Consider the following 14,826-nt stretch of genomic DNA (forward strand, 5'->3'; position numbering starts at 1 on the left):
TTATTGGAGTTCTTATTTAATTTTATAAGCCATAAAGAGTGTTGTGTACTAATGTCTATGCTATCAAGACCAGAATATACTAGTAATTTTGTAAAGCTGGTATGTATTACTCTGGAGAGTAGGTAAAGATTGTTGGTGGGGGGAGAAGCTAAAATGCATTGGTTGGCGTTGGTACCAGGAAATGGAAACACATGAACTAATGAATAGATCAAGAATGTCACATCAGCACAACATGGCTGAGAATTTCAAAGGACCCAGTTGGCTTTTTTTTGTTTTGTTTTGTTTTAATTTTAGTTCTAAAAATCTGCATATTCCCTCCTTATTCCCAGTCGAAAAGCGTTAACGAAAAGTTTTCCATTCAAGTTAGTACTACAGAGTTGTTGACGGAAGACCTGGAGTGCAATATTGCCTAATGTTCTCTTCTTTTTTACAGAAAGATCCAGATTACCTGAAGCTGTGGTTGGATAGTTTTGTTTCTAGCTATGAACAGTTTCTGGATTTGGACTTTGAGAAGCTGCCAACTAGGTATGTAGAATTACAGACCTCTTCATCTTTGATACCTGAAACAGGCCTGGCTGAGAGCCCAGTCTTGTTCAATGGCAATACCGCCTTTAAAAGAAAGATTTTTAGTTGTTGAGTGGCACTCCCATTCTTTTGAAGGTCAGGTTAGGAATGATGAAACTAGGCAAATACTGGTATTTGCATTATATCAGAAGATGGCATGAGTATTCACTTGTTCTTGCTCGTAGAAATATAATCATTATTCCTTGTGCGTTTTTTGAATAAGTATTCATTAAATGTTGCATATGAAATAGTATTAGTATTAGCGCTTGGTATCGGTATCAGCAGTGACTGAAGAGAAGTAAGAAGTAGGCAAAGAGTTTTGTAATTTTATTTCAGGGATCGCTTTAAGTTAAGGATGAGATGGAATGCTTAATGAAAGATTTGGGCATCTTAGCTGAAAAACCTTTTAAAAATTATAATGCACAAATCATAGACTTTAAAGCAATTTCTTTCTTTGTGTCTGTGAAGACTTCAGTTCAGGACAAGAGTATTGCTGACTTCTACTCATATTGCTGACCACAAGTTCTCAGATATAATCATGAGGTGGTACTGAAGTCTAATTTTGGAGTTCCATATTTAGTATTTTCAATGTGTGCTGTGTTCTAAGGATTGTGTTTTCAAGACTAACTTTGCAAATGAGGAATAGGAACTTAGGCACTGGATGTTTTCTCTTGCTTTTGAGATGCTTGCATGAACTAAGGGTTTTAAGACAAAAAAAGTTATAGGATTCAGAAATCATGAGAAGTGGTGCCAGTATCATAGCTGATACCGCTACTGGTGTTTGAATGCAAAGAATGGCTCTCCCTGCATGATGGCTGCAGTCCAAGCCCTATTGAAATCAATGGAAATTCTTTTACGGGCTTTGGATCAGATCTGGTTTGAAGTGTAAGTGATAGCCTCTACTGTTACAAGGAAATGAAGAATGCTGCAACTGGATCTCAGTGGATAAAAACTGGGCTTCTCAGCTCTCTGTATTAAAATTTTCCTAATAATGTCTATATGAATGCAAAATACATAGTGCTCTTACCAATAAGCAAGACCTCCAAATTAGTTCTGTGCTCTTTCAGAAGATTTGTTTTCTTTGCAGTGTCAAAAATGCATCTTACTGCGTTTAGTTAAGGAGAAAGGTTTATCCTTTGACACAGATTATCTTTAACATACAATTCAATATTGAAATCTGAACAGTGGAAGAAAAGAATATCTTGGTACTTTGGTTTTTTTAAGTGTGTTTGGGTTTATGTGTATTCATGGTTTTTGGGTTTGGTGGGTTTTTTTACAGTAACATAACAAAAGATAAAAACACGAAGCTTAGTTGTGCAGAATAGCAGCACCTTCATTGTGATAAATGATGGTTTTGTGAGCATAAAAAGTAGTGTATTTTTCTGAGGTTAATGACAGGGCTAGTGATTTAGCCTGGAAGAACAGACCCATGTGGATTTAGACTCGTTTGTGTAACAGATGTGGAGAAAACATATCAAAACAACACAGGGATGAAGGCAGATCATTCCTGTGCTTTGATGGCTGGATTAAAAATTGCACTGTTTGAGAGCAGATATTAGAATTAACAAAGAATTGCAGTTTCTGCCCTTATTTGCATTTGTGAGATAATCAGGCATATGAAAAGTGGCATCTTTCTGGGGTTTGTTAATTTATATTGCAGGCATTTACATTGTGGAACTGATATTACTGAGCCCGCAAAAAAGAACAAGTAGGTCAGTGTGGAACCACTAAATGGTTCCACACTGGTTCTTTTCTTGGGGCCATAGGACCCTGTGGACTCAACTTTTTTTACTGGAGTTGTTTATTAAATAACTAATTCTGTCTTTTGGTCTTGGAAATAATACATGATGCTAGCTAAAATGAAAAACTGAGTGGACTAATACTTTTTTTTTCCTTATATAAATCTTGGTATGCTTTACAGCTATGTGCTTGAAAGACCTTGTGTACTGAAGGGCAAATGCCAGGAAATAATGAGAAACTGTGTAGGGAGAAGAAAGCTTGTACAGATTGTTGGATGAAACTAACCTTTTGAAAGAGAGGCATGAAGTTTTGTGTCAATGTAAAACAGATGCGGTTTTCTTAGCATCCAAGAAAACACCACTTAAGAATTGTAATTAAACTATTAGTGGTTTATTTTCCTGAAGGAAGGTCTCTTAATTGGCACTGTCACTTGCTGATTTAACTGATAAAGATTATTTTTTCTATAAATTAAAATAATATAATTTCCTGAAATCTGCTTTGGAAATCTGAAAGAAGCTACATAGTGCAGAATTAGGAAATCTCTAAATATAGCGGATGAGTGTATTCAGTGGTATGATTTGACTGTATAAGTAGAGCTTATATGCTTATGCAGCTTATAGGCTTATACAGCTTCAGTTCTACCTCCATCTTTGTGCAACTACCCTATATTTTTAAGTGAAATGGTTCATTAATGGTGTTTTCAATTATCTTAACTGAAAAGGTGAGGTGATTTTACTGAAAAGGTGAAAATAGCTATGCTGATGGCTTTGAGCATTGAGCACAAAAGATTAGTGCACCTGTCTATTTTTTTCCCTAAAAACACTTATTCATCTCATATGTATTTACTGTGAAAAGGATAAAACCTTTACCAGCTGGTGGGAGGTTTTTTTCCCCCTCATTGAAGGAGAGGAATCATCATTTGGTTTAATACTTTTAGAAACAACAAAGGCCTCCAGAGTGTTGTCATGCTCTTTTTCTGCTTTTAGTTTGCATCATCTCAAGCGAAGGAGCTTAAAGGAAGCTCATGCAGAGTACCATAGAAACCGTACTTTTTTAAACTTATTTACTTCAAACCCACATAAAATTGATGCAGGAATCATGATAGGAATGCTGATTACATGGTTTCATGGTTGTGGAAAAGTAAAGCCTGGTTTTCTACAGCAGTTTGTTCCAAAGTGCTTACCGCTGGTGGAGGAGAGGTTGAAAGTCCCAGTTGTGTAAATTTGAGCTGTAACAGGCAAATACAATTTAGAGACTAGTTTAACTTCCTTTCAAACACCCGAGATGGCAGTTTATATTGCTGCATAACCATGTTAATGTAATGCAAGGAAATTATAAATAAAAAGAACCTGAATTTGTCAAGGTCTTTCTCATGTTTTTGAGGTAAGGTACCAACAGTCAAATAAGAATGTCAGTTAAGGTATGTTTTTTGCGATTTTTTTTTTTTTTTTCTTCCTTTTGGAATACTTAATTTACACAGCTAGTCTTGTTGGGAAAAAGTGGTACTACATGTCCACAAATTCAACCCTAGATTTTTGTGGTGATATAGTAGTAATTAGCTCTGGGGTGAAAAGAAGTTTGATTATTTATAAATATTTATATTTATTTATATACTCTGTAGTATATTCTGTTTGAGTAATCCTGATTAGTATTTCTTGTGCCAGTCTTGCATAAGGCAGTAAATTCTCATGGGCTGTGCAATAGCACAGACAGGCAGCTACTGCAGACGAAACATTCTTTGGGATGTGAGGCATGAAGGGTATGCTGTTTGCTCTCTTGTAAAGCATTTTATGATCTTACTGAAAAAGACTTGTTGGCCATTTTAGGGAAATTACTTCTGGATATATGATTTCAGCTGTCAAAAATTATGGTCTTCCTAATACAGAGATGGTGAATTATCAGATTATGAGGAGCCATGCTTATAGTCCCAGAGGGTATGGGTCTGCTGGCATCTTGAGGGGTGAAGCTGCTATCGTGGAAATTAAAATTTCTTTCTTGGCAGTTGTGTTGGAAAAAAGCAGTTGCTTTCAGTTTTGTGGTTAGTGTCTCTATCAGTTTAGAGCCTAGGCCCTATAAAATTTGTGTTAAAACTTTCTGACTCCCTTGAGATTCTGAATCCCAGGATCTGAAAAGCAAATTGCACAACTCTGTGAAGAGGCAAGGGAATGAACAGTATTTGGTCCTCTGTATGAGTATAGGCAACACTTGTTTTCTAGGACATGGGAGCTTGCTGTCACTTAATACCTGTCTAGTTGTTTTACTAAACTGGGTCTTGGTTTTTCCCTTCTTTATAGGCTTCCTTTTCAACTTTAGAAGCTAAACAATGCATCATTCCCTATTTCCCTCAAATAATTGGTATCACGGTGTTTAGTGTCAGTCATTGCATTTCTCCACGCTTCTTGATGCATATTCTTACACAGATGTACGTATGCAAGTGTCATATCAGTGAGTTTTTGAGCTAGCTGAGTTTTTTGTTTGTTGTCATTTTCCCTCTGGCTTTGGCCATGTTGAAGGCTTTTGTAAGCTGTAAGGCTGTGGCTTGTATCTTCCTTTTCCTGTATAGAGTTCATAGAGAACATGTCAGGGTAAACAGCTCATGTCAAAGGCAAACTCTCTTTAGTGTGTGCAACAGTGGATAAACAGTCTTCATTCCAGAGTATGTTCTAACACATCTCTATATTTCTATACTGTTGCTGAAGTGGATTTCTATACAGCTGTTCCTGGAGCATTGGCTTAGCTACTTGGTTTTATTTGTGATTATTTTTTTCTTTTTTTCTTTTCTTCTTTTGGTTCTTATTGGTGTGTTTCTGAAAAATGTTTCAGTTTAGCAAAAACAATAGGCAAGAGAAGTACCTAATGTTCTTCAGGGCCATGTCTGGCCTTGGCAGAGTTGTTACATTTAACACCAACGCAACAGGGTTTTTTTTGGTTTTGTTTTGGTTTTTTTTTGTCTCCTAAAATAATTAGATAGCAGAAAAAAACCCTATTTGCTGGGTTAATGATATCCAGAAACTAATAAGGATGGGTCAGCTTTTCATGCAAAAATGTGGCAAGAGTCAGATGGATTTTTGAGAGCTCTCTCTCCTGCACATTCAGTCCCTGATTTTCAAGCCTTCCTTTGTTTAATCTTATTGTGAACAGCTTTCTTTTTTTGTATTTAATCTTATTTTGTATGGCTTTTTGTAGTTCATGTAAGAAAGACATGAGGTTCACTGTGGTTGAATACCAGCGGGGCTTCAATAACTATTTAATAATTGGCTTCTCGTTTATTTGGACACTTTCAATCTTCAACAGAAAGTTGAAAATGTTCCACTTCTGTTTGGTTTTCATGTTTCATTCCATTGTGGCCATCCCTTTCCTTATTTAGGGATTTTCCAGGCCACCTGTTTACCTGCTGAAGATCATGCAATTTCTCTGTAGCAATTAAGGCAGATCATTGCATGGAGGAACATTTAGGAGTCCACTTAATGAATTTTTAACACTTTTTTTTTCAATGCAGTTCATGACTGGGGAAAAGGATGCTCAAGCTGGCATATTGCCACCAGGCATTTCTTTGTGGTTCATTAGAGAGTGTTTGTGAGCCATCAGTTCAGTACCATTTCTTACAGAGGTTTATTGGAACACTACATGAGCACACTGAAATGGATTGGTAACATGTCATTTGCATGATTAACAATTTTGTGTGTGGTTTTTTGTCTTTAGGGTGGATGACATTCCTCCAGGAATATCACTGCTGCCTGATAACATTCTTCAGGTCCTCAGGCTCCAGCTGCTACAGTGTGTCCAGAAAATGTCAGATGGACTAGAAGAGCAGCAGCAGGCTCTGTCGCTTTTACTTGTGAAATTCTTTATCATCCTTTGCAGGTATTTGTTCTGATTGTTACCTCAGCAAGGCTATTGTTTTGTTTAAGAAATCTTGATGCAGCCTATAAATATAGATTCTAATGACACATACAACGTGATTTTACACTTTCCAGTAGAAACAGAGAAATGCCGCTTCTCACAATCTTCAAAATCAAGGACAAGAGAGAGGGGAGCAATGCAATCATCTTTGCAATCATTTTTGCCATAAGAAATGGAATAGAAGGGGATTAAACACTAAATTCCTTGTAATGATATAAGATATATCTATGGGAATTTAAGATATGGTGTACCTGGTATAAGAAATACTTTTAAAAGAAAAGGCACACTCTAACAAGTGTTGGATATGAAATAACTTGAGAGAGAATTGTACAGGAAGAACTGTTTCACATTCTTAACATGCTTATAATTCCATAAACAGCTTAGGAAACTGACTTACTACACTACTAATACAACTGGCTTCCTTCTGAAATTTATGCCTTATTTTGTAATTCTGTTGAAGCAAGTGAATAAACTGTTGTTAGGGATCTATTCCTCACTATTTCTTCAGTCTTATATTGTAAACTGCATTAAGAGAGGAAGGGGATAAAATGTAATAAGGAATGTCCTTTTCTGAGGAGTATTTGAAGCAGCCTTTTTTGAGTGCTTTGGCTCTCCTTGCCTCTGAAACAATACAAAGGGCTGTAGGGCAGTGTTTAAGTATCCTGGAATATTAAATATAAGCTGAGTAGATGGTGGTAAGGTGTCTATCAATTACAAACTGTTGTCAGTCTTATTTAATTGCTGAAAAGTTCTCCTTATGTCATCACTTCAGTATCTGATCTTTGTGACTTGTCCTCAAGACTGAAAAATAATGTGTGCATGCTATTTCTTTGTTGCTGTTGATTTATTTATGTTCTAAAATAATTTATTAGATGTTTGTTTTCCTTGGGAGAATTTAAAGTGAATAAATGCTTCTAGGTAATATGTTTACTAAAGTTTTAGAGAGTGTATGTGCTAGTAATGTGGGAGAAGTGGAAGTTACTGTCTTCGTTATCAGATGCCATTTCTGAGCTCTCTATTTAGTGTGTCCTGGGAATCTGCTTAACCTCTGAAACCCCAAATTCCAGATAGAATTGGTCTACAGCAGAGTGACTCAGGTCTTTCTTTTCCTTCCTCTTAGATGAAAACTTGTGAGCTTTGTTACTGTGACAGAAATAAACATCTGAGTACATGCAGTCCTTTGGAGAGTATTTTTGAAATGCTCATATCCTCTTGTATGATTATAGGCAGAATGCTAAAACAAACAGTGTTTGAACTAGCCTCAAATGATACACTGTGTACATTCTGTGGTTTTTATGTTGTCTTCATAGAAATTTGGCTAATGTGGAGGAGATTGGGATGTGTTCATACATTAACCATGTTATCACCATGACTACGTTATACATTCAACAGGTATGTGGTTAACAATTCTCATCTGTTATTTTTGCCATCTAGTACTTCCTGCTCCTGCACTTTTTCAATAATAGTGTTGTGTGGGGAACAATTTGTGGGCTTAGAACTGTTCTGGAGGGGATCAACATTAATTTTCAACTTTTAGAAATCTTCTGACCACGGCTTGCTTTCTTCCCTCAGTTAAAAAGCAAAACAAAAGAAAAAGAAGTGGCAGATCAGACCCCCATGGAAGAATTTGTGAGACATGCATTGGCTTTTTGTGAAAGTCTGTACGATCCATATCGAAACTGGAGGCAGCGAATTGCAGGGTATGTGTGGACTAGGACAAGATTATAAATACTGTGGTTTATGATAACTTTAGATAAACAATATGTAAAGTTTTTGACAGAACTACTGCTGCCTGATGTCAAACTAAAATAAAAAGTAGTTACATGTATATTCTTCTGCCATTTAATTTTACAACTGTTAGAATTGATAGCCTTGAGCATTTGATACTGTGTGTTAGGGTTTTTCTCTGGAAGATAAACTCTTTAGAATAGCATTAATGAAATATTTTTTCTACCAAAATTAACATCATGAAGCAGGTGTGCTTGAAACTGAACTTCATTGCCACCAAAGTTGTGAGAGTACTGATATATCCTGTTCCATTTAGTTGAAAGCCGAGTTGAGGCTTTTTGAAAGGTGGGAAGTACAGAGAGCCAGGAAATGGGCTTTCTGAGATGCTTAATTTCTGTAATACAATCATAAAATCATAGAATCGTTTAGGTTGGAAAAGACCTTTAAGATCATCAAGTCCAACCATAAACCTAGCACTGCCAAGTCCACCACTAAACCATGTCCCTAAGCACCACACCTATATATCTTTTAAATTACCTCCAGGGATGGTGACTCAGGCACTTCCCTGGGCAGCCTGTTCCAATGCTTGACAACCCTTTCAGTGAAAAAAATTTTTTGCCATATCCAATCTAAACCTCCCGTGGTACAACTTGAGGCCATTTCCTCTTGTCCTGTCATTTGTTACTTGGGAGAAAAGACCGACACCCACCTCGCTACAACCTCCTTTCAGGTAGTTGTAGAGAGCAGTAAGGTCTCCCCTCAGTCTCCTTTTCTCCAGGCTAAACAACACACACATAAAATCAAAGGCAACTGAAGATGTGGGTTTGTTTCATTGTTAAGTTTCATAAAGTCTAGAGAAATCTGCTCTGTGGGTTTTAACATCGTAGTTACTCTGATTCCTCAATTCCTGAGTAGTCACAACAAAAACTGTGGCACAGGCCCTGTTCTTTGAAACTGCTAGTGATTCACTTTATCTGCTATAACTGGCTTTTCAGAGACCTCTTATAAATTTCTGTGAGATATTTTTCACGTACAGTTCTCCCTTATTAGCCCCAAATTAATTACAATAATGTTAAATGTACTTAGTCTTGTATAGTTAACGTGTTTTTCTGCTGTGTGTACAAAGGGCTGAAGTTGTTGTTTGCTCCTTGCTGCTATCATTCAGAGCTGCTTTTCCTTTAGGTCCTCAGTTTTATTTCCATCATGACCATTTTGACATGCATCAAATATTGGACCTGTGCATGCAAATTACTAAAGGTGTAGAGAGATCATATCTCATGTTATCTACTTTTGTAAAACCTCAGGTTCATTCTCACAGCATACATTCTGTAGAGCTAGCACAGCATGTGTGCTAGCTCTGTGACTTGTATTTGTGCAGCAAGTCACTCATCCTACTCTGTGCAAACAGAGTGGTGATCATGTGAGCTGTGTACCTTGGCTGCCAGGGTAGCTCGAACTACTATTTTGACTATAGCTCGAAACCTGCAGTATGCCATAATACTGCATGGACTGCAGGTTTCATAAGGCTGTTATGGAAACAAAAGGTAGCATTCTCAATAACAGCTTCAGTCGTTATGCACAAAGTTTTAAGGAGCACGTAAGCATCACAACCTCGGGTATTTTTGTGCCATTCCCCTTTTCTAGGACAGCGTATGAATTGACACCAGTTCTCACATATGGCCTGCCAGTGTACTGCTAAGCTGGTTTCTGATTTAGTGTAGGTAATGCCAGCACATCTCGTGGTATCTTAGGTAGAGTATAAGTACTCAAAGTCAGTGAATTTACAACCAAGGAAGGTGCAGAATTTGGCAATGAATCAATATAATCAAACCACAGAAAAGTGTTATGCTTTCTGCAACTAGATATGATTTAAATACCTTTTTGAAATTATAATGTATTTACTGGCAGTCTAGAAGTTAAAACAAAATTAAATTTGAGGATATACTAAGAGGTGTTTGGTTGTAACTGACCAACATGAAGGTCCTTCCATTGCTTTCTCCTTTCAAAAACTGGCCCTTTTTTGTAAACTGGTGGAACAAGGAAGCCAAAAGGAATGGGGTAGGCAGACCTGCTTGAATTAGGAAAAAAGTTATTGAGTATCACAGTATGTTGCATCTTTGAAAAGAAGTTTATAAGTGTATCAGTGGAATTATATCCCTTGAATTTGACGGTTCCCCCCTGGCCATGAACCCATAATAATGTTTTGTGCCTATTTCAAATCGCACGGTTAAGAAATCTGGCAGTCTAGCTGGTGGCTTAGTTACAATGAGCAAAGACTAAATAACAGATTGCTGGCTTTTTTGTGGTTGTTTTTTTAAAGTAAACTGTATTGTAAAAAGTTAAGGTATTTCGAGGAGCAGAACAGTAAATATGGGATTCATTTTTTGGGGATGAAATATTACTTTACTAATTTTTTTTTACCCTAGGCAAAAGATATCTCCCGATTTTTGGCAGCGTTTTCTATTATGAAGTAATAAATTAATAAGTCATAAACAAAGGTAGCATGTCTAATTTCTTTGGTGTATCTTTTTTAATGTAATTGCAGACGTTTCCTTAGTACAGTTGAAAAGAGCAGACAGAAGTATAAACCAGCTTCGCTCACTGTTGAGTTTGTCCCTTTTTTTTACCGTAAGTATTACTAAGAGCATGCTTAAAAAAATCTTTGGAGGAGTGAACTTAGTGATTCCAAGTTCTTTTCCCCTAAGAATACCTGATAAATGTAAAAGCCTCTTACTTGCTTTTTGAGGCTGAACAAAGTGGGTTGCTTTGTTTGCTTGTTTTTTGCTCCAAGCATCACTATCTTGCCATTCTTACTCATCTTTGAAAGCCTGTGTTTTTTCAGACTCATTTTCAGTGCCTAATGTGGTTTAATAGGGTTGGTTCTGGGAATTGCCAACTTTCCCATTTATTAGGGTACATATAGTGATTGCACGTAAGAACCCTGTAGCAACTGTAATGGTAACTTGCGTAGAAAAATAATCTTAGGAAAGTGTTCCTGCGTTTTTGTCTCTTAATATGATTTAACAGCCGGAAAGAAGGAAACTATGCCATCCAACTAGCAAATGCTCCTTGGACTGCAGTTTGGGAAACTGCTCTGTTTTGTCTCTGGTTAAGTCATTAAATATCATGATGGCTACTTTAGAATTCATGTGTTCTTACCATTCCAGATTGGCCGTGTGGAAAAGGAGGACTTATGTGGGCACATTCTGTACTTAAATCTTGGGAAGGTGGGATGCCCAGCTAGTCTGCCAGTTTAGCACACCAAAGTGCTAGTGCCAACAGAATTGAAGCAGCAGGAGTATGCCAAAGGGGTTGGGGATATGAGTGAAATCAGACCTTTTTGCAGCTATCTGTTAGCTTCGCTTTAATTGAAAATAAAAAAAGGAAGGTTCTATTCCTAGCATGGTAGCATTTGTGAGTTTGTTTTCTCTAGGTTGGAGTCACATACTCCTCCTATTCCTTGAGATTCCCTCTCTGTGTATGTAAAATAGGCTAGTTGCCAAAAAGACCAAAGAGCTGATGCCAGTAAAATGCTGTTATCTTTGTGCTGGAGCACTGGACATCCATGTTAAAGGCTGCTACTGAGGAATGACATCTGCAGGTTCTCTCCTCCCCATTCAGTGCATTGCACTCTGGTTCCTCCTAAATCCATTACATACTGTGACTGAGCTGCAAGTGTACTAATAGCTGGCAGGTACTCATCTGCTAGTTGGCCAGCTGGCAGGAAAGACAGAACAAGAAATTGCTGAGCATGTGCTTTAGACATTCTGCCATGGCAGCACTAATTTGAGGCTTTTTTGGTCTACCCAGCCTAATGATTTATTCACAATCTGCTAGGTACTGCTCTTTTGAATTTGTCGTTCCCCAAAAGATTCAGAGGCTGTAAGTCAAGGGAGTGATGGGACTAGCAGACTAACAGTGTGATCATCTAAGCTTTGTTTCCTTTGAAGACCAGATTTAAAAAATAGCTGAGCAATTTTTTTTTTTTAAATGGGCTTATACATTCAGTATATAGTCGGAAGTCTTAATTGCCAATAAATGGTAATTGTCTTAAAGGTTATATTATTATTTTAATGAATATAAAATTCTTGCATTTTCCATTTCTATTGTTTAAAATCTCAGTTTTTACAAACACAAGTCATTATCAGTTCTGTTTCAAAGTTATTGGAAGATTTATGATGGTTAATTCCAAATAAAATAATCCTTTATAGTTTGTTGCAGCTACTTTGAGTCTAGTGTTATTGCTGTAGCAACAATATCCAGGTCATATCTATTGCTAAGAAGAGTTCCTGAGGCTGTCTATAACTAATTTATATCAGATATGGCATGAGAGGAGATGCAGGATGATTGTTTTCAAAGAGACTACTGTGAGAAAGGTTACAGACCTGCACAGGCTTCCGTGGGAAGTTTAGCTTAAAGGGAGCAAACTCAGGGACTGTTTTTCTGAGCTAGCTGTAATGCATATGGCGTTAGACTTTCTGTGCCAAAATTGTTCTAACCTTTGTCATGCTTGCTGATTGCTTGCGTGTTAGCATGTCCTTCTATTTCTCATTAGTATGGACAAAATGGGCTTATTTTACATTATTGATCAGATCAAGAGTTGTTGTATGTCTATAGTTCTGTCAGCCTGCATGAAACGTTTTCTGCAAGGTGAAGGTCTGGCCCTGTGAATTCCTGATAAATGTGGTCTTGTCGTGTTACTTTGATAATGCTGGAATTGATGTGTTTGTGTCTGATTTATGTAAAAGAAAGTGGAGATTATATAGTTGAATTTTTTTTTTAAATTTGCATGATGACAGGGAGTAGAGGAGCTTTTTTTTTTAATTATTATTTCATTTGTTGGTGTGTTTTTCTGAGAGGAAAAACTTTGTATAATTTATATGACCAAAGTAAGGAATTATTCTCCTTTTTATTTACTTGAATCAGAATGCTTTCAAGAAAGTGAACATCTCAAGGAAAGCCTAAAATGTTGCTTGCTGCATCTCTTTGGAGCTATTGTGGCTGGTGGTCAGGTGAGGATGCTCTAAACTCTTTTCAGCTGCTGAAGCCTCCAAATTTCTGTTCATTGTTTAAGGCTTATAAACACCCCATAACGGAGAAGAATTTATTATTGACTATGAATTGTTTGTTTGTCTTACAAAGTTTGGGGTCATTCCATGCAATAGTATCTAAATGCTAAAAGCTAGGTCCTGCTTTCAAATAACAGTAGAAAATGGGTGTCTACAATAACTACACTTTCATATGAGCTTGTTGTAATATTTTCTTATCATAAAAAAAAGGCAGGTAACTAGATTAGAAATTTCCACCTGCAAAGATATAAGTTTTATATCAACACATGAAATTCATCTAGCTTACTTCCCAATGTTGGAAGTAAGCTGTTTCAGTAAGAGGCACAGGGCCTTTTTAGCTTGGAAGCTGTTTAAAATCTTTGAAAGAATGTGAAGAAAAGACGATGTTCATCATCAGCAAAGCCAACATCCACTCTTTTGGCTGACTTCTGTAATGTGCTACTTAGTCTGGTCACAAGCAAATGTTACTTCTGATGATCCAGAAGAGAGAGCATTTTGAAATGTTGTCAGGGAATAGCAAAGCCAGGCAGTGCTCTGCCAAGGAAGGCAAGCTGAGACTGAGTATGATAACCAGGCAGGCAGAGGCAGTTGACCTCACTGGCAAAAGGTGCAGTCTCACTATACCTGAACAAGGTGATCAGAGCGGGTCTGGTGGTGGTAACCAGGATCAACCAGCCCAGATCACTAGGCAAGTCTGTAGCGATGAATCATAGAATCATTTAGGTTGGAAAAGACCTTTAAGGTCATCCAGTCCAACCATTAACCTACACTACCAAGTCTACTCTAAGCCAATCAAGGGTAGACTAGACTACCCTTGTGTCCCAAAGTGCCACATCTACCCATTTTTTGAACACTTCCAGGGATGGTGACTCCACCACCTCTCTGGGCAGCCTGTTCCAATTCTTGACCACCCTTTCCGTAAAGAAATTTTTCCTAATTTCCAACCTAAACCTCCCCTGGTGCAGCTTAAGCCCATTTCCTCTCGTCCTATCGCTAACTACATGGGAGAAGAGCCCAACACCCACCTCCCTACAACCTCCTTTCAGGTAGTTGTAGAGAGTGATAAGGTCTCCCCTCAGTCTCCTCTTCTCCAGGCTAAACAACCCCAGTTCCTTCAGCCGCTCCTCATAAGGCCTGTGCTCCAGACCCTAAGCCCGAGATCAAGCCAGGAAGCCTGGTCAGCACATGAGGGTGGGGATTTAGTCTAGTGATGGTAACTAGGGTCAGTCAAGAGTCCAGTGGTTGCCAGGCCCATCCATAGTAATGAGGCATGTCTAAGGTCAAGCCAGGCAGTCAAGTCTGTCGGTCAGGTTCAAGACAGTACGTGGTCTGGCATGGGCATGGCTGCAGTGTAGCTCAGGCAGGTAAAAGGTTGAGAGCCGCAGCTTGAATGCAGCACCCTAGAGAAGGCAGGGAGTCCCTGAAAAAAGGCTTCTCCAAGCTCTCTAGGTGGCTGGGCTCCTGCCCCAGATTTCAGGTGGCCCTGAGCCAATGCAGTCAGACCCCCAGGAAGAGAGGTGAGGGAAATGCACTCAGGGCCCAGACAAATGTTTGCTAATTATTATGTTCTTCTCAAACATTTTAAAGTATCATGAATCTTGTGATTTAAAATGAAAATTCAAGTGAAGGTTAACCTAGAATTAGCAGTTTATCAAAACTATCTTATAAGAATTTTATAACATGCATTTAAATTATATTTCCTTTTCCCTGTAAGCATTCTTTGAAAAAGAAAGCCTAGTTAAGTGAACAAGATGGGATGTACTTCTTCTGTAGCCATCAATATAATCGAAGTAGAATGTTTCATATTTATTTAACAGTTACA

The 14,826-nt window shown here is 37.8% G+C and overlaps 1 protein-coding gene across 4 annotated transcripts in view; it reads left to right on the forward strand.

The window, feature by feature from the left end:
• The window catches only part of NBEAL1 (neurobeachin like 1), a 96,778-nt gene that overhangs the window by 17,167 nt on the left and 64,785 nt on the right, over nucleotides 1-14,826 (forward strand). For all 4 annotated transcript variants that reach the window (XM_075711089.1, XM_075711091.1, XM_075711090.1 and 1 more), the window contains exons 3-8: nucleotides 434-525; nucleotides 6,007-6,168; nucleotides 7,518-7,599; nucleotides 7,780-7,907; nucleotides 10,481-10,563; nucleotides 12,862-12,947. In XM_075711089.1, the coding sequence (XP_075567204.1) occupies nucleotides 434-525; nucleotides 6,007-6,168; nucleotides 7,518-7,599; nucleotides 7,780-7,907; nucleotides 10,481-10,563; nucleotides 12,862-12,947 (633 nt within the window). The remainder of the gene's footprint in view (nucleotides 1-433; nucleotides 526-6,006; nucleotides 6,169-7,517; nucleotides 7,600-7,779; nucleotides 7,908-10,480; nucleotides 10,564-12,861; nucleotides 12,948-14,826) is intronic.

The sequence above is a fragment of the Pelecanus crispus genome, chromosome 5 (genome assembly GCF_030463565.1).
Source record: "Pelecanus crispus isolate bPelCri1 chromosome 5, bPelCri1.pri, whole genome shotgun sequence".
Lineage (NCBI taxonomy): Eukaryota > Metazoa > Chordata > Aves > Pelecaniformes > Pelecanidae > Pelecanus > Pelecanus crispus.